Genomic DNA, 19,015 nt, shown 5'->3' with positions numbered 1-19,015 from the left:
GCGCCCCGGCGTCCGGCGGCGCCCCCTGGTTGTCGGGGTGACCGCGCGCGGCCTCGCAGGGAATTCCGGGTGCGGTTGGCCCGGTTTCCCGCGCGCCGGCCGAGCGGTTCCGCGGTTCGAGAGCCTCGGGCCGCCCGGCCCTCTCCCGGCTTGGTAGCCGACGTTCTCCCTCCGTGGGGGCCTCGGTAGGACTGGCTTCCGCGGAGCGTCGCGAGGACCGCCGAAGATGTGATGCCGGGCGGGAGTCCGCGGAGCGTGCGCCTCCCCCGCCCGGCGGAAACGGACGGGGAGCGGGGCAGAGACACGCAGGCTCCTGCTCTGGTCTCCGGGGCGAGAGGCGGGAGCCCGACCGGCTAGGAAGCCGCCCTCGCCTGGCGTCCGCCCCAGCCTGGCTCGCGGAGCGGGGCGGACCTGCGCCCTAGGGTCAAGGCTGCGGGCGGGCGGCGGCGGAGCGGGGCCATGACGCGGTGCGCTCGGCCTGCTCTCGCGGCCCTCGGGCTCTGGGGCCCGGCAGGTGAGTGGGCCTCGGTCCGGCCCGGCGGCTGGCAGCCGCGAGGGGGGCGCGGGCCAGGCTTGCAGAGCCAGCGGGGTTCGGCTCTGTCCTCGCGCGGTCGGTGGGACCCGAGAACCTGCAGGAGCTAAGTACTGCCACACGCCCGGGGTGTTCCAGAGGTCACCGTGGCAGCGCTTGGCTGCTTTCTACGGCGTTTTGCATGTGCACAGGCCGCACTTGTGTGTTCGTTGTTGACACTCGGATTCTGGAGTGCAGCTTGCTGGTTCTACTAGACAGTAGGTCTTGCGCTTGCTTTCATCTCAAAACATAAATGTTTCCTCAGTCGTTTACACTAATCTGCAGACTTCTTTTTTTCCCCACGACTGTTTTTATTCGAACCACCAGATCTACCCCAACGAAGAGCTCCCCAGACTCTGCCTCACCTTATGGGGGGAGCGTACAGTTAGGGAAGAGGGACCTGTTGCTTCTGTCCCCGCAGAGAAGGGTCGAGATGGAGCCTGGACTTCTTGGGCGTTGACCATTCGGAGTCTCCCACTGCCTGTCTCTGCGGGAAACTGAGAATGCCCCACCACCCCGTCCCAGGTTGGGGGTGATCTGTAAAATTCCATTCAATTGAGGTTTCCTGATGTATTGAATCTTTCTTTTATTGAAATTAGTTATTACAAATAATGCTCGGGTGTATTGTTTATACCCACTTTTTGAATAAACGTAGTGGAACTCCTGAGCCTCAGGGCACATACGTTTTTGGTTTATTTTTGCTCCCAATAAGTGTGCAATTAATACTTCTACTAGCATATGTTCATACCCTTCTATGCAGTAATTGTACATTTTGGGATCCTTGCTGTTGACCTTAGAAATAAACCTGTTATTTTGCCAGCAAAATAGATGTATTTAGTATTCAGTTCTCTGTCATTCAAGGAAGAAAGCTATGGCAAAACCGTAGGCGAGTTCCCGAAACAGAGGACCGAAATGCTCTTTTAGAGAAGAAGGGGGTGGGGCTTGGGAATAATTTTAAAAAAAAAGATCCTTTGGAATAAACGGAGCTGGAAGTGTAGTGGCTTTTCATCGGTGGAACTGTGCTCTCTGGCTGGGCAGGGCTGTCACTGGCTGTGCTGGGCTCTCATTGGCTGGGCTCTCATTGGCTGTGCTGGGCTCTCACTGGCTGTGCTGGGCTCTCACTGGCTGGGCTGGGCTCTCACTGGCTGGGCTGTGCTCTCACTGGCTGTGCTGGGCTCTCATTGGCTGTGCTGGGCTCTCACTGGCTGGGCTGGGCTCTCACTGGCTGGGCTGGGCTCTCATTGGCTGGGCTGTGCTCTCACTGGCTGTGCTGGGCTCTCACTGGCTGGGCTGGGCTCTCACTGGCTGTGCTGGGCTCTCATTGGCTGGGCTGTGCTCTCACTGGCTGTGCTGGGCTCTCACTGGCTGGGCTGGGCTCTCACTGGCTGGGCTCTCACTGGCTGTGCTGGGCTCTCATTGGCTGGGCTCTCCCCGCAGGGCTGTGACTGGCTCTCCCCGGCTGGGGCGCCTGTGCTGGAGGATGCCGCCTTCCTCGTGCTGGCGCCGCCAAGCCCGGCTTCCTCCGTCTGCGGGAAGGGGGGGGGGAGCGCCCCCTGCTGGTGTCCGCCGCGCGTTAGGCGCCGCCCGTTCTTCCGGTTCTCGTTGCCTGGGGACCGAACGCGGGCGTGGGGATGGCGTGGGCGCACAGCCGTTAAAGTACCTTAGGTGCGCAGCAGCGGATTAATGCTTCAGGACTGGTGCATCTGCGTGATGCCGTCTTACAGTTACTACAAGTACCGGTGAGGAGTTTAAAGGATGCCAAGCGATCTTCTGTTCATCCGAGGGCCCTTTATTGCGCTGACCGGTGTTCCAGCAGGTGAACCCCGTTCCGGTCTAGAAAGCACCGCGGGTGAGGGACGCACTCCCACAAGACAGCCCCCAGTTCAGACACCAACCAGCTTGTCTCCTGTGCTTCCGACTGACCGGCTATGGAGCCGGGTCCTCAGGGTCATCTCTGGTTTCGTTCATTTGCTGGAGCAGCTCACAGACCTCGGGAGACCAGCTGACCGAGTGGATTGCAGTTTTATTGACTGAGAGGCCAGGTGGAGCGATACATGGGGTGAGGTCTGCAGGGGTCCCTGGTCCCTTCTGCCTCCTGGAGTTCGGGGCCCAGGGGCCTGGGCAGGCGGTTCACTGACCTGGAAGCCCTCTGACCCCTAACCCCCTTGAGTTTTGATGGAGGCTCCAACCCTCCAATCACAGTTGGTTGGCCCTGGCCCCCAGCCCCCATCCTTAGGACCTTCCCAAAGTCCCCTCATGAACATACACCCAGCTGTGGTGGGTAGGGGCTGGGTACGTAAGACGGGATGCCCACCTTACCTCCACAGCTCTGGGGGATCTCCGGAACTGAGGACAAGAGACCAGCCACGGTCACAAGAGATGTGCCCTTTGCTCTTAGAAATTCCCAGGGTTTGGGGATGAAGATCAAAAACGTTTTTATTATAAATCACAATATCACAATTTCCCTTTAATTCCTTTTATGTTTTTCCTAATAACTTGCATGTAGGAGGAGCTCAGTAAATGTTTGGGTGAAGACTGTGGGGGAAGGGTTGTTCCAGATGCTGAGTGACATGGGGCGTTTAACAGCTGTGGCTGTGGCCAGAGCACCTTCTCTTCTTGACCATCCAGCCAGTCTTCACTAGAAAATCTCCTTTGGAGACTTAGAAACTTGAACTCAGAAAAACTGCTTGGTAGGTGCTTTTACGGAAATCTCTGATGCAGCACAACTTCTTCTAGGTCTGTGGGCATCTCTGCAGGAGTGGGGAGGAGAAGGGGGAGGCACTGTTTTCCGTGCTGTGTGTACTTCCTATACTTTCTGAGGAAAAGATCTACAGCTATAGGTCTTCTCGAGCAAGACTGTGAGAATCGTTTCTTGCTCTTGGCACTAGCAGCCAAGGCTCAGGATGTGTGAGTGACCTGGTGAGACCAGCAGCAAGCTAGGGCTCTGACTGTCCTTTGGCTCTGCACGCGCACCTTCCTTTGTTCTCCTCCCTTTTCTCTGGTACATATGTTTCAGAAATCCATTCTTTTGAAAACCAAGATGATGCTTTATGTGGTGGGCGAAGCAGCAACCCAGAAGCAAGTGGGCTGTGAGCAGCAAGTCCCTGACCCCAGGGTAGAGTGTGCGAGGTGCCGTGCAGGGCCACCGCAGGAAGGGAGAGATGTGAGCCTCCCCGAAGAAGCAGGGAATCAAATGAGGGCAAAGTGATTGCTCACGGGTTCAGCAGCCGCTTCACGAAGGAGGTGGCATTTGGTCCTGGCCTTGGCTGTGGGAGATTTGGACATACTGAGGGGAAGAAAGGTCTTTTCAGGGCAGAGGGAGCTGGGTTTGGGACATAGACAAGAGCCAGGGGGCCCTTTTACTTGGTTGGAAAGGGGGTATATAAGAGGGCATGGAGTTGGAATTGTCACTGGGGGGGGATATGCTGTGTTAGGGTGGGGAGCAGAGAGTTTCAGGGAAAGCCTCACTGACCGTGTGTCCACTGGGTGGGTCTGCACAGAGCTTGCTGTGCCAGTTCCGTAAGGAGCAAAGGAATACAACAGACAAGGAGCAAACAGGAGAGTGAGTTGGGGCCATACTTCTAGAAGATTCATACTCTTGAATTGTTCTGATGTGTATCTGACAATGCGCTTTTAGGGTGCTTATTTCTTGCCTGCATCACAAATGAGTAAAAGAAGTGCTGTCAGTTTCCTGTCTTTATGTCTGTATTCACTTTAGATTCGTCACTCATTTGAGGAGGGTTGTCAATTCCATTTGTTGAATCTCTTTTCCCATCAGGGTGGAGGAGTCTCTATACCGGAGTCAGAGATGTCCTGGGGGAGGGTCATCAACGGCCTTCTCCCGGAAGAATGGACATGGGGGCCGCCAGTCTTTGGGGTGTGAGAAAGGCGCCCTGTGCAGTGGAGCTGGCAGTCCTGAACTCTGGGTGAGTTGCCAGCGTGATACCAGGAGATGAAGAAGTCGTGCAGCTTGGTCAGATGCCAGGCAGGGGCCCTAAGAGCAGAGCAGTAAGCCCAGAGGCCCTTCCAGGCCTGTATGAGGTGAGGCTGTAGTGACACATACCTCCCATGGCTGCAGACTCACTGCAGTGGGACATTTTCAGAGACGAGACAGGCTTTGTGTTCCTCATACTACTTTTGTTTCTTCCTGTTGCTTTCCTGGTTATTGAGTCATATTTTATAAGTCCTGAGGTCCTGCTGAAGCCTGTGATTTGTTCATTGTGTTTTGCTCTCTTTTCCTACAGAAGACCATCCAATGTCCCTATTACCATAGCCTTGTGAGCGTCTCGGCTCCTGGCTCCTGGGGGTGACTTGAGAAACCTTCCAGTGATTTGCAGAGAGAACCTGAGCTGAGTCTACCCACTGCAGTGAGAGCATGAGTGTTTCTTTCTGGAATGGTCTCTAGAACCCATTTTTCCTCCTGATGATATTTGGTGTAAAGTCTGAGACATTGGCTTTCTTTAAATGTCACTGTGTATTTGTCACATCCCGGGTACGCTGCAGTATATGTCTCTACAGAGAGCACACCCAGAGCCCCCACTAAGCCCCTACACCTTTGGTGTGGACCCTTGTTCTCTTAGTGCTGGCACTGGATAGCAGGAATTAAGAGATGATACATCCCTTGTTTGCACAGTTCCAAGTAATCTGAATTTTTTGCTCCCAAATAAGTTTTGATTTCTGAGTTGACACTTCTTTCTCTTGTAGCCCAGTAGTCACCCATGATGAGAAAAGTGGTCATTTTGGGGTACAGGAGGGAGGTGTCTGATCATTCTCATTGCTGGGGGTGGTAGGAGGGCTAGCATGAGTTTGACAGTCCCTGGTCACCTGGCCACTCTCTTTTTCTGTCAGCATTACAGGCGGAAGAAGACCCATATCTTTTTCCACTAGAACCTCAAGCATCTTTGGAAGCGGAGGTGACCATAAGAAGAAGCTTTTTCTGCAGGATATAGCAGAACTGATTCGAGCCAGAGCCTGCCAGAGGGTGCTGGTCATGGTGGGGGCTGGCATCAGCACGCCCAGCGGCATTCCGGACTTCAGGTGCCCAGCAGCTCCTCCCTTGGCACCCCGGTCTGCCTCATGGCCCTGCCTCTTCCTCAGGGCTCAGAGCCTCTTGCTCCTCTTCGCAGGTCTCCCGGGAGCGGCCTCTATAGCAACCTGCAGCAGTATGACCTCCCATACCCCGAGGCTGTTTTTGAGCTGGCTTTCTTCTCTCACAACCCCAAGCCCTTTTTCACTTTGGCCAAGGAGCTGTACCTTAAGAACTACAGGCCCAACATCATACACTACTTCCTCCGACTGCTCCACGACAAGGGGCTGCTTCTGCGGCTCTACACGCAGAATATTGATGGGCTCGAGAGAGGTGAGCTCTCCGCCTGTCGCCACCTCCTCTCTGCACAGAAGGCTTGGGTGCCTGTCCTCTGGTTGATTTCAAGCCAACTAGTGATGCCATTGTCCCTGACAAAAAGTGCACCATGTGTCTAAGAGTCACTGTTGGGATCTCATTGGTGGACCTGATGTTCTGGCATAGTTGCTGGGCTGTGAGTTTTGGACAGAACTAAAATTGACATCAGGAGCTTCTAGTTTTGCTAGAAGCTGGTAGGGTGATTTTGTTTAAAGAAATTTATTACATTTTTTGAGCACATAAAAATAAAGAGAGGAATGTAATGAACCCCCATGCCTTCATCATAGCCAGTCCTTGCTTTATCTGTGTCTTCCTACCCCCACCTTTTCTCTCACCCCTGGTTATCTTGAAGCAAATCCCTGACATCATAAACTTAATCTATAAATAGTCTATAAGTACTTCACTGGTTATCTCTAGAAGATAAAGACTTTTATATATTTATTTTTAAAGATTTTTTAAAATTTATTTATTCATGAGAGACACACATATACAGAGAGTGGCAGAGGAAGAAGCAGGCTTCATGCAGGGAGCCTGACATGGGACTCGATCCTGGGTCTCCAGGATCCCACCCTGGGATGAAGGTGGTGCTAAACCGCTCAGCCACCCGGGCTGCCCCAAGACTTTTAAAATATAATTAGGATGCCATTGTCCACAGAGAGACCACTATTAATGCCTTAGTATTATCAAACAGGATGTGTAATGGTTTCTGACTGTGTCGATAACAGCCACAACCAGTAGTTCACAGACGCTGCATCTTAGGCACTCACCAAGCCTTTCTCTTATGGGCATCGACGCTGCTGATGGGTGCTGTTAGAGCTGACTTAGCATCTTGTGATTTGAAAAAAGGAGTCATTCCTGGACTCCAGGAAAATGATTCCTTGCTAGAAGGGTTCTGCAGCTTGGAATTACATAGGCAGCAGTGGATACCCCACGGGGATGATCTTTTCTGGAGATGGAGTAGGACAGGCCTTGTGGGAAGGTGGGAGCATCTGGCTGTGGCTTTAGCATATGGAGGTTTTGACAATAACGGGAACAGTGGAAGCCACTTGTGGCTGGGGCTGCTTGCCCACCCACAGCTCAGTGGCTGGCAGTGGGAACAGGGAACTGTCATAAGTTACCTCTGTTTTTCTGCAGTTTTTTGGAAGCTACTGTCTTTATATAGTTTTCTTGAGGGAGAGTATGAGAGCACGCGTGCATGTACCCATCGGGGGAGGAGCAGAGGGAGAGGGAGAGGGAGAACCCCAAGCTGACTCCCCGTGGAGCACGGAGTGTGAAGCCTGCCTGGGGCTCAACGCCACGGCCCTGAGATCATGACCTGAGCCAAAATCAAGAGTCAGATGCTCAACTGACTGGGCCACGCAGGTGCCCCTGTATAGTTTTTTCACTTTTGCTTGGTCTCTATGGAATAGGTAATTTTTCCCTAGGTATCAAATGTAATTTTATCTGAGTTTATAGCAAACTTGTTGACAGGCTTTGTTTTACCGTAATTTGGCTCCGTCTGGAAGCCCTCATCCCTGATGCTCATTCTGGTCAGTGGGACATCATCTGTAGGTGGGGGAGGCACGGACAGCCAGGCTTGCACTGAAGGCTGTGACTCCCTCTGGGGTCTGCCAAGTTCAGAGTTTACGCGCTGGGGCTTGTGCGCCCACCCTGGGGCCAGCAGCACTTAGCTTTGGTTTGAATTTCAGTAGCTGGGATCCCTGCCTCAAAGCTGGTTGAAGCTCATGGATCCTTCGCCTCCGCCACATGCACTGTCTGCCGAAGACCCTCCTCAGGGAAGGACATTTGGGTGAGTTGTCACGCTGATGGTTCTCTCCCTTCTGCACTTTGCAGTGGGAGTGATCTGGAATAGTGACATTTTATGAGCATTGTATTGGAAGACACCAGAACTGTAAAGCTGTGGAGTGCTTTTCTTTATTTTCAAATTGGAAAAGTAATACACACTTGTAAAAAATTAAGAAATATGTAGGGAAAAACATATCTCCCTTCAACCTATAGGGAGTTTCTATAGCCCACTCTTAACAGTTTAGTGTATAATGTTCTAAACCTTAAAAAAAAAAAAAGGCATACCTAAACGTACATGGCTGTGTCTGTATCCTTACACTACACAGTGACAATTTTTTTAATTAATAGGATTATTGAAATTTTTAAAAATTTATTTGTGAGAACATGAGCAAGAGGGGCAGAGGGAGAGGGAGAGAGAATCTCAAGCCAACTTCCCACTGAACACAGAATCCGATGTGGGGCCTGATCTCACGACCCTGAGATCATGACCTGAGCTGAAACCAAGAGTTGGCGGCACTTAAGCAACTGAGCCACCCAGGCTCCCCAGTAATAGGATTATTAGGGTTAATGTTCTACAACCTGCTTTGTTATAGAACAAAACTTCATGGATGTCTGTGTCAATAACTACAGCTTTGCTTACTATTTTTAGTAACCGGAGTGTTAACATGTAGGCATTCACCTACTGTGGGGTATTTTTTGATGTTTGTTATTTTTACTATTAGGTTTAATGCATCAATTATACCTGTGCTCATACCCTTGTGTACTTCTGGGGATGTTTCTGTAGGATGGGTTTCTACAATCAGAATAGGATAGACTGGAAAATCTTAAATAAAGATGAAACTCTGAAATATTGATGAGGCATATGTTTTATTTTATTTTATTTTTTTTGTTTTTTTTTTTTGTTTTATTTTTTAATGAGTTGAAAATCACATAACCATAAAATTAAACATTTTGAAGTGTACAATTCATTAGCATTTAATATATTTCCCAGTGTTGTGCAACTACTACCTCAGTCTGATTCCAGAACATTTTCATCACCCCAAAGGAAAACTGTACCCACTAATCAGTTAACCCCTGGTACACAACCCTGGGGAACCACTGATCCTTTTACTGTCTCCATGGTTTTGTCTTTTCCAGAATTTCAGAGTTGGACTCATACATATGCAGCCTTTTCAGACTGACTTCCATCAGTTAGATGCCTTTAAGTTTCTTCCACGTCTTTTTATGCCTTCATAGCTCACATCTTTTTAGTGTTGAATAATATTCCCTTGTGTGGCTGGGCCTTAGTTATCCATTCATCTACTAAAGGACATCTTGGCCGCTTCTGTGTTTTGGCAATTATGAACAAAGCTGCTATAAACATCCACATGCGATATTTTTGCATGGACATGACTTTTCAGCATCTTTGGTAAATACCAAGGAACATGAGTGCTGGATTGTATGGTCGGTGCATGTTTAGTGCCTTTCAATGTGGCTGTACCACTTTCTATTTCCACCAGCAGTGAGTAAGAGCACGCAGCATTTGGTTTTGTCCATGTTCTAGAATTTGGCTGTTCTGATAGGTGTGTAATGGTATTGTGTTGTTTTAATGTGCAATTCCATGGTGACATATGATGTGGAGTATCTTTTCAAATGCTCATTTGCTACCTATGCATCTTCTTTGGTGAGCTGTCTACTCAGGTCTTTGGCCCATTTTTATTTTTTATTTTTTATTTATTTATTTATTTTTTCCATTTTTAAATTAGGTTGCTCATTTTCTTATTATTGAGTTTTAAGAATTTTTTGTATATTATGGATAACAATCCTTTATCAGATGTCTTTTGTAAATATTTTCTTCTTCTTTGAAAATATTGTCTTCTCATTTTCTTGACAGTGTCTTTCACAGAGCAGGGTTTTTCACTTTAATGAGGTCTAATATATTTTTCTTCCATGAATTGTGCCTTTGGTGTTATCTCTGAAAAGTCATTTGCTGCAACTCTTGCTCTGTGTAATAGCAGCAGAGGGGATCCCTGGGTGGCTCAGCGGTTTAGCGCCTGCCTTCGGCCCAGGGCCTGATCCTGGAGACTGGGGATCGAGTCCCACATTGGGCTCCCTGCATGGAGCCTGCTTCTCCTTCTGCCTGTGTCTCTGCCTCTCTCTCTCTCTCTCTCCCTCTGTCTCTCATGAATAAATAAATTAAATCTTTTTTAAAAAGCAGCAGAAACAAGTGGGGTGGGGGGGAGCTGTGGGGAAGCTGGGGTGGGGGAGCTGGTTGTTTAGAGGCCTCCATTTACTGGAGTGAAAATTGAGAATGATAGTGGTCTTTCTTTTAGGTGACTCATCTAGGATGCCAGAGAGGTGGTTTGCCAAATTAAATAAACCTGGAGTGTACAGTTTCTTTGAAGACAGTGTGGTGTCAGTTGTATAGTCATGAACATTTTCATCAGGCTTTTCTGTGCAAGCTTGAATCCTGTCCAGTCAGCAGGCTTAGGAAGAGGTACTGTAATCCTTTGGTGGAGATTTCTAGCGAGTTCTAGCACTTTGCCAAAACTTAGGCATCTGTTTCTCTCAATCCCTTTCAGGGTGCTCCCATTGAGCTGGTTTCATCCAGCGTTTGGTCTGACCCTCAGCAGCAAGCATGTGGACCAATTGATACAAATCTGAGAAATCAGATCAGTAAGTTTGAATAACTGTGTTAAATCTTCAGCAAACGTATAGGGTCCTCAGTCACTTTGGGAAATTGTTTCAGTACAGCTCCAAATTCAGCCTTAGTCCGGGCAGCATAAGCCATTTGGCATTCATTTGGACCTCCAGCAGAGTTTACTTTAGAGGGGTAGGTGTTAATAGGGTCAGGAGAGGAGGGGTGGGGAGAGGTTTGGAGATAAAGGGAAGCTCAGTGAAAGGATTAGAAGGAGGAATGGGTATAGGGGAGGGGAGGGCCAGTGCCAAAGGAAGAGGGAAAAGGCTCCAGAGGCAGGGCCCGAGTATAAGGTGGCCCCACCTGTCTGGAGACAAAGAGGATGGGAAGGGGAAGAGGCCTCAGAAGCCCCGTTGACTTCTTACAGTTGTTTGCCTCTTTGCAAAATACTATTTCTAAATTAACTGAGGCAAAACAAACTTTGAATCCTAAAAATGTTTGGAAGCCTTGAGGTACCAATTAAAATAAGCATCCAATTCAGTGTTGACAAGTTTCCAGCCATGGCTGTCCAATTCCATTGTGAGAAAAGTCAATTTGGGGAGATGGGAGGTTCCCCACGATGGCTGTTGAGGTTGTGAATGCCTTTTGGTTGAGTCAGTCCATTTAGTTAAGAATGCACACGAGGAGGGGCCACCATTCTGAAACCTAGAACTGGCTGAGGTCCCAGAAGTGTGGGGGCAAGGCCGTCCTCACAGCATTTTGATCGCTGGCATCCCACTTCCCAGAGGCTTTTCTCTAGAGGGAAGAGAACAATATCTAAACGGCACAGTTCCAGTAGGAACAGCCTAGCTTTAGAAAGGAGTCAGACCAAAGGCCAAACAAGTACTCTCAGGAAGGACAAAGCCTTAAAACAGGTCCTGAATAAAGGCTGGAGAGCTCAGAACAGAGAGTGAAGCTCATGTCCAGGAGACGACTTATTCTCAAACCCCAGGGCCGGCAAGAGAGCAGCAAGCCTGACCAGGTCTGTGGGGACCGGCACCTGTGTGTGTGCTCACCAGCCTCAGAGCCGCTGGAGGTAGCTGCCTGCGTCCCACTTCTGACACCAGGTAAAGTTTTCCTTAAAAATAACACTGCCTACTATTTTACCAACAAAATGGGTTTATTCAGGAGAGTGGAAAATTGTAATTTGGGACAAGCAAGCTATGACAAAACCGTAGGCACGTCCAAACAACAAAGGAGAGGGACATTTGATGGAGAGGAAGGAGTAGGGAGGGGCTTGAGAGACAGGTCTGGGGAATGATGGTGTCTCACCAGCTGATCGCTGGGGTAGCCAATTTGTTGTAGAGGGGGGGTGCACATCTTCCCCTGTTGGGACCTGCCGTTGATGGTTCTTCCTGTTGAGGGTTCTTCTGTTGGGTCTGTAGTTCACACTTCTTCGTGTGATTGATGTTTGAGCAGTAGGGCTCCTTCCGACCTCCTGAATCCACATTAGCAGGGTTTCCCTTTATTAATTTTCATAATGTCCAGCACCATTTGTTGAAGAGATGAGATTTGGTCCTTTGTCAAAGAAGAGTTGACTGTGTTTGTGTGAGGGTACTTCCAGCCTCTCTGTTCTGTTCCCCTGATCTATTCTTCTGCTCCCTACAATAGAGCCACAGTCCTGATTCCTGTGGCTTTTTATAATAAGTCTTGAAGTCAGATAGTGTCAGTCTTGTTCTTTGCCTCAATATTGTGTTGGCTATTCTGGTCTTTTGCTTTCCATATAAACTTTAGAATCAGTTTGTATCTGTTCTCTGCTTATTTTTAAATCTTTTCTCTTTGTCTTTGGAGTTTTAGAGTTTTACACTGTTACTGGGGTAACTCTCCATATGGATTTCCTTTTGTTTACTTATTCTGCTTAAAATTTATAGGGCTTTCTGAATCTGTGGTTTTCATCATTAGTGGAAAAATCCCTGGCTGTTGCCTCTCAGATGTCGATTGCATCTCCCACTCCCTCACCTCCCTTGTGGAGCTCTACTTAAACTCCCATGAGACCTCACGCTCCCACCCATGGCTCTTCTGTGTGTTCCATCTTGCTTCTCTGTGCTGTGTTCTGAATAATGTCTTTTGATCTATTTTCCAGTTTACCAACCTTCTATTCTGTTGTATAAAATAAGGTTCTTCCACTAAGTGCTAATTTTTGTTACTGTTTTTTGTTTGGAAAAGGTTTAATGAGATGTGAAACCTCAACCAGCTGTGGGCTCATTTCCAGATCTGAATTACTTGCCCCATTTTTTTCTTCCTAATTTTTATTTAAATTTAGTTAGTTAACATATATCACAGTATCAGTTTCAGGAGTACAACTTTGTGATTTATCACCTATATACAACACCCAGTGCTCATCACAATAATGCCTTCCTAATTTTTGTTACTTTTATTTCTAGAAGTTCTCTTTGGTTCTTTTTCAAATCCACTACATTATTTTTTATAGTTTTCTATCCCCAACAGATACTTCAAACCCTTTTTTTAAAAAAAAAGTTAAACACAAAATGGCCTTAATGTGTCTCTAATAGTATCTGAAGTCTCTGAGTAGTGTCTCCTTGGTCTGTTGTGTCTGCTGGTTCTGGCTGGGCTCAGCTTGCTAAGACAGGGCCAGGAAGGTTTGTCTTAGGAAGCTGTTGTCCTCGTTCTTAGGCTCCTTCCTTTGACACCCAGCCCAGCACATGAACACAGGCATCTTAGGGCAGAGCAGTGATTTGCGTCTACCTCACCTTGGCCTGCAAGCTAGTGGTCTGTGGCAACACTGCTTACAGCTCCTGCTTGAATGCCTTCCAGGTCTAGGGTGATGTCATGATCACTTCAATCAGGTACAAACTTTATACCAGCTTTCTCATTGAATCATGTTTAGTGTAGGCCAAATGCCTGCAGAGTACCTCCTGAGGACTGTGTCACATACTATTTCCTTAGCATCTGAATGTCTCTGATAAGCCCCTGAAGGGCACAGCCTGGCGTTACATGTGCTAGATATCATGGGCTCTTCAGGATGCACCTTCAAATACTCCAGTGTGTCCCCAGTTTCAGGGAGCCATTGAAACAAAATTGGCAAAATGTCAATAAATGCCAAATCTGGGTTCATTATTCAGCTGTTATGAATGTTTGAAAATTTCTTAGTAAAAGCAGTCTTTTTAAAAAGTTTTATTTAAATTAGGTAACGTACAGTGTTACATTAGTTTCAGGTGTACGATCTAGTGACTCACCTCCATACGTCGCCTGGTGCTCCTCACAGCAAGTGCACTCCCCACCCCGCCCCCTCCCGTCTGGCAGCCTGAGTATGTCGTGACATTGTCCTTGGCCTGTTGTCTATGTGTGTTGCACAGGCCGACGTGAGCATGGACAAGATCCCCCGCTGCCCAGTGTGCACTGGCGTTTTGAAGCCTGACATCGTGTTCTTTGGGGAGACACTGCCTCAGAGGTTCCTGCTGCATGTACTTGATTTCCCAATGGCAGATATGCTGCTCATCCTCGGGACCTCCCTGGAGGTTTGTCAGCAGGTCCAGTGGTGGACTGAGTGTGCAGGGGCAGGGGAGGCTATAAGGACAGGGCCGAGGAGGTGAGGCTGCTGGGGGTGGCACCAGCTGCTCTTGGAGCCTTCACATCTGGCGTCCTAGCTTCGGAAGATGAGTAGGTTCAACTGGTCGGGAAGCAGAGGTATTCCTGGCCAAGGGATTGGCAGTCTGGGCAGAATGGGGAAGAGGGAGGGTGCTCAGCTTTGGAGGCACCATCAGCATGGGTGGGGCACGGTGTGTAAGGGAAGGGAGGAAGGAGGGACCTGGAGAGTAGGGCAGGACAGACTTACCAGGCCACATCACAGAGGCTGGTTTTGTGCTAGAAGCGGTAGACTTGAAGTGGTTGAGCCAGGGGCTTAGCCAGTGCTCAAGGTCCCAGAACCTGCTGGGGAGTGGGGATTGAAGGAGATGCCTGGGAGGTGGGTTCTCATGAAGGTGAGGCTGTGGGCCCGGTCAGATCATCTGACCATGAGAGAGGGCAAAGAGAAGAACGGCTGGACTTGGGGACAGGAGATGGAGTGGTCTGGTTGTGTCTGTGGGCACTCAGGCCTTTTTTTGGTAACAAGGTATTTGGAGGGAGGGTTCCGAGCTCAGTTCTGTACAATTGTGTTTGAGGTACCTAGGACACACCTGTGGACACATTCTAGAAGCTGGTCTACCTCTAGATCTGAAGCTCAGGATGTGACAAGAGCAACAAACACGACCCTGTGATGAGCTCTGCCTGGTTGGGTGCTGGTGCCGAGGAGCAGAAGCGCCAGAAAGGCCTGTACTCTGTGGCCTGTGTGGTTGGCCACAGAGGCCTAGAGTTAGGTGCATTCATCCAGCAAATGCGCCCGCTGTGTGCCGGGCCCTGTTGTAGGGCCTTGGACAGACAATACGATGTTGCAAGCAAGTGACACAGTGTTAGGTGCTGACACATGGACAGGAAGGCTGGGAAGGGTTAGGAACTGATTGGGACATCAGCTTGGTTTCCATGACTGTCGGAAGGGGACCCCGGAGCTGAGGGCAGAAGGGGATGCACGTGTCAGCTGAGGGTGTCTGGCAGCAGGCACTGCGCAGTGGCCACAGCCACATGGAGTGAGCGAACAGAGGGCAACAGTGACAGGGTCTGACCTCCTGACCCCGCAGGTGTTGTGGCGGGGAGAGCTGCTGGAGACCCTGCAGGTGGTGGTCCGGGTGGCGATGGCGGGTGGCCAGGTAACGCCGCAGAGGGCAGTGTTCATACATCACATAGATCGAGGGCAAAGGAAGGAATCCCTCCACCCCCTCCAGCACTACGAGTGTTATGCGGTGTCCTCACAGCTTCTCTGCTGCACCTTGTGGTGACCTTTAACCAGAGGTGGGGCAGCACCATGCATAGAGACCAACTACCTTGTTAGCGCCCAGTGTCCCTGCTGGGACCCCCCAATCAGAGTGCTTGTCTCTAGCACCGAGTAATCTGCAGTATTGCTCCAACTTCATCTCATATGCTGTGTGGAAGAAATACTCAGCAATAAACTTGATTATTAATTGCCCCTCCAGATCCCACTGAGTTGTGACATAATAATTGTATATAAACCAAATGATGTTTTCTAAAATCTGAAATATTCTGAATTCTGGAACACACCTAGCCCCCAGAGTTTTAAGATAAGGGATGATGGATGAATAAGCAAATTTCTATTGATGGGCAACAAAAATAAAGTATATAGATTTTATATTAAAAATAATGATGTAGTGAATAACCAAGTGTACACATGTTCACACATTCATGTGAGTACCTCAGTAAATACTGAGAAGTTGCCTTCCAGAAAAATACACTACGTAAACTGTCACCAGTTGTATATGAGTGGCCATTTTCCTCATCCTCCCCAACAGCAAACATTACCTGTGTTTAAGTTTATCCATCTGATTTGGCTAGAAATTGTGTGTGTGTGTGAGAGAGAGAGAGGAAGAGAGGGAGATCTCACATTTCTGTAATATTGAAGTTCATCTTTTCATGTTTTATTAACCACTGTATTCTCTTTGGATTGAATATTTGTATCTCTTGCTCATTTTCATTCTTTTTTTTCTTAGTCATTAAATTAGCAATATAAATCCATAAATGATATAAAATGTTTAAAATTAGTTTAGCAATTAGCAATATTTGTCACATGTTGTAAAATGCTTGCAGTTTATGGTGATGAGGTTTAAAAATTATTTTCTACGTCGTATTTTTATGTAGATAATAATGTGATAGTATTATGTAGTCAGACCTATCATGACTTTCCTTTGTCTCATCTGACTTGACTTATCAGGCCTTAAGAGTCCTTTCCTACCTTTACTTATAAAACCTAAGTTTTCTTTAAGAATTGTTTTGTTTACATGTAAATCACGTAACATTTCTTTCACTCACCCGAAATTTTTTCAGCGAAGGCAGGAATTGAGCATTTTCCTCCCAGATAATAAGCCAGTCTCAATTATCTCTTTCTTATATTATTGCTTCTGAATGGAAATTTCACGTGGGAGCTGGATGAAGCAGCCCAAAGGCACCGAGTTGGGACTCCCTAGAAGTCTGAATAGTGGAGAGTGTGCAGAGGTGGGGCATCCACCCCTGTGGGTGCCCCAGGAGCCCCCTGTGAGCCCAGGTCCTTGCTCCCAAGGAGTGAGGGCAGACAGACGAGATGCTGCTGGGAGGAGACGTGTGTGGTGGGACAGGACAGATAAAAGAGGGCGCAGTTGCTGGACCCCAGATGCGCCTGGGCAGGGAGACCCGCAGAGGCCAGGAGTGTGGGAAGCAGAAGGACATGGACAGAGACATAGAGGGACCCAGGCCTAGAGCCCGGGCAGGCTGCGTGACTAGAAGGAAATGGTGGTGTATGTGCCCTGTATCCAAGGCCTTACCATCGGTCTGAGCTGCTCTTTCAAAGCCTCAGGCTGTGCATAACGTGTCCTGCGGGGCTTGGAGGACAGGGTGGGTGCTGGCCTCCTCACGTGTGGGCAATTTTTCAGGTAGAACCTTTCGCCAGCTTGTCTGAGGCTGTGCGGAGCTCAGTGCCCCGACTGCTCATCAACCGGGACGTGGTGGGGCCCTTTGCCTGGTGTCCTCGCAGCAGGGATGTGGTCCAGCTGGGGGATGTGGTTCACAGCGTGGAAAGGCTGGTGGAGCTTCTGGGCTGGAGAGAAGAGCTGCAGGACCTCATCCAGCAGGAAACCGAAAAGGTACAGACTGCAAGCAGGGTCCTCGCTGCTCTGGGGTCCAGGTGCCCCTGATGTGGAGCCCTAGCTGGCTAAGACAGTGACAGGAATAGCGCACATCGGTGTTAACCCAGTCCCGGCCACTGTCCGAGGCTGTCCGTGTGCTTATGAGAGCGACGCTGGCTGCCTGTTCCCCAGCGACGGAGCTGCGGTTGGGTGCGGGCAGACCGGCTGGGTCCTCTAAGTAAAGCACCGCCAGCAGCTAGCTCCAGGCTGAGTGTGGCTCGGAGATGAGCTTTGAGGAGCTGAACTTGTGTGTGCTGGTGTGGGGTGAAGCCCACCCTGGGAATGCACTCCTGTGATGATCACGAGAGCTGCTGGCCCGTATCGATCCGCTGTGGGTGCAAAGCCAAAGACGCTCGGTGCTCCTGAGGTTCCAAACCTGTTCCAAGTGAAGTTTCCCAGGAGAATCGGTTAGCATGCGTGGCCCTGGCGTGAGTGCTGATTTTCTAAAGGAGGCAGCATTAAGCTTTCGAAGTCCAGTCATCACTGAGGATCCTCATGTGACACCGCCCAGGGGGGCAGGGGTCTCGGGTCCGGGGTCAGGCCTTCCCCTCACCCTTCCGGGCAGAAGCCCCCAGCCTCTGGCTGCAGTCTGCTTTCTTACCAAGTTGAACCAAAGAAAGAATATAAGGCTTATTAAGGCCAGGAGACTTCCACACATTTTAGACATTGTGGCTGCTATTTTTTCTATCTCTCCATTCCAGAGTTTGGCTCTAATGGCTAAGATGTAGGCTGGTATCACCCCTTATCTTATTATAAATGTCAAAGTCATATTGCTGGATCATTTTAGGGAAGTAGAGAATGCAGGTAGCTCCGGAGCCTATACTTTGCACATCAGGAAGACAGGCAGCGGGTGCTTTGGTCAGATCCACCTAGCAGCTTCCTGGCTCTGACGTCCTATTTCCGTACAAGACTAAGCCAAGTGGCCCCCAAGGACTTTTGGAAGAAGTCCTACAGACTTTGGTCTGTGCGATTTTATAATCTTATGTGAAGATGTAATTAAAATCTTTATAATTTTATGTAAAGTGGGTTCTGGTTTTGGTTTACGCATACGAAGAGTTGCTATCCAATAGGAAATACCGAGGGATGAACTGCAGTCCACCTTGGGGTTAATTCCACAAATAATGCCTATTTTTGAGCTTGTGAGCTTCAGCACATCTCACCTGGTTACTTAAATGAAGCCCTGTGTTTTGCCGCCCAGCCCTGCTGGCATCGTGTTACTTGGGCTCAATGGCAGCATTGGCAGAGGCAGAAAAGCTTTTATTTGATTAAATAGTTGGAACCCAGGCCCTGAGATCTACAGGACTGATTCCCTTTCTCCTCCATGTTCCAGCTCGATGGACGGGACGGATAGGATCATGGCTGGTCCCCCACCCCTCCTGGGAACAGAAACGGTTCCAAGGAGTCACTGCCCACCTCTGAGTAAACAATTTTGGCTGAACCAGGACCGGTGGCCTGAGGAAGAGTGTGAGGCTGCCCAAGTCGTGTTCTGCTCACGCTGTGGGCCACCCCAATCATGGGTGCCAAGCTGCCGGCATCTTTCTGCTGTTTGACTCTTCAATCTGAAGCTCTTGATGCCAAACAAAAGCTTTCTTCTGACAGTGACCCTCTTGAACTCAGACCAGCAGGAAGCCCAGACTGAATCTGCTCAGTGTCCAGGTCTCCATCCGAAGGGCAGACTCAGCCTCTGTCCCTTAGACCTGGTCTTGGGCTGAGTGGCCACAGCTGTTCCCAAGGCGTGGTCCTGGGTCCGAAGTAATACAATAGGGTCCTATAGCCTGTTGGCCTCTTTTGTGGGGTTATCTTTAATTAGGGAAACATTGTTCATTTTTGGCATGAAATAAACACTGTGGTCTCCTCAAAGGGAATGTGAGTGTTGA

At 49.2% G+C, this 19,015-nt stretch overlaps 1 protein-coding gene across 11 annotated transcripts; it reads left to right on the top strand.

Moving 5' to 3' along the window:
* The first annotated feature begins 14 nt into the window (after window positions 1–14).
* On the top strand, window positions 15–19,000 carry SIRT3 (sirtuin 3). 11 transcript variants are annotated; one of them, XM_038562892.1, is made up of 9 exons: window positions 1,902–2,630; window positions 3,078–3,261; window positions 4,350–4,497; window positions 5,420–5,608; window positions 5,698–5,930; window positions 7,661–7,761; window positions 13,731–13,892; window positions 16,887–17,096; window positions 18,469–19,000. In XM_038562892.1, the coding sequence occupies exons 3-9, from the start codon at window positions 4,421–4,423 to the stop codon at window positions 18,487–18,489; spliced, it is 993 nt and encodes a 330-aa protein (XP_038418820.1). In that variant the 5' UTR covers window positions 1,902–2,630; window positions 3,078–3,261; window positions 4,350–4,420; the 3' UTR covers window positions 18,490–19,000. The 11 variants fall into 11 exon arrangements, with proteins under 11 accessions (XP_038418817.1, XP_038418822.1, XP_038418820.1 ...); XM_038562891.1 differs by having other exon boundaries at window positions 3,078–3,734; XM_038562896.1 differs by adding an exon at window positions 4,816–4,938 and having other exon boundaries at window positions 3,078–4,497.
* Window positions 19,001–19,015: the final 15 nt, after the last annotated feature.

This window comes from Canis lupus, chromosome 18 (genome assembly GCF_011100685.1).
Source record: "Canis lupus familiaris isolate Mischka breed German Shepherd chromosome 18, alternate assembly UU_Cfam_GSD_1.0, whole genome shotgun sequence".
NCBI lineage: Eukaryota > Metazoa > Chordata > Mammalia > Carnivora > Canidae > Canis > Canis lupus.
The sequence above is the reverse complement of the archived record's forward strand: the minus strand, read 5'-3'. Positions and strand labels throughout refer to the sequence as shown.

Coding starts and splice junctions, on each gene's coding strand:
- SIRT3 (XM_038562887.1), top strand. CDS start 2,327: ATGCCAAGCGATCTTCTGTTCATCCGAGGGCCCTTTATTGCGCTGACC. Junction 5,609..5,697: donor AGCGGCATTCCGGACTTCAG/GTGCCCAGCAGC, acceptor TCCTCTTCGCAG/GTCTCCCGGGAGCGGCCTCT. Junction 13,893..16,886: donor TCCTCGGGACCTCCCTGGAG/GTTTGTCAGCAG, acceptor GCAATTTTTCAG/GTAGAACCTTTCGCCAGCTT.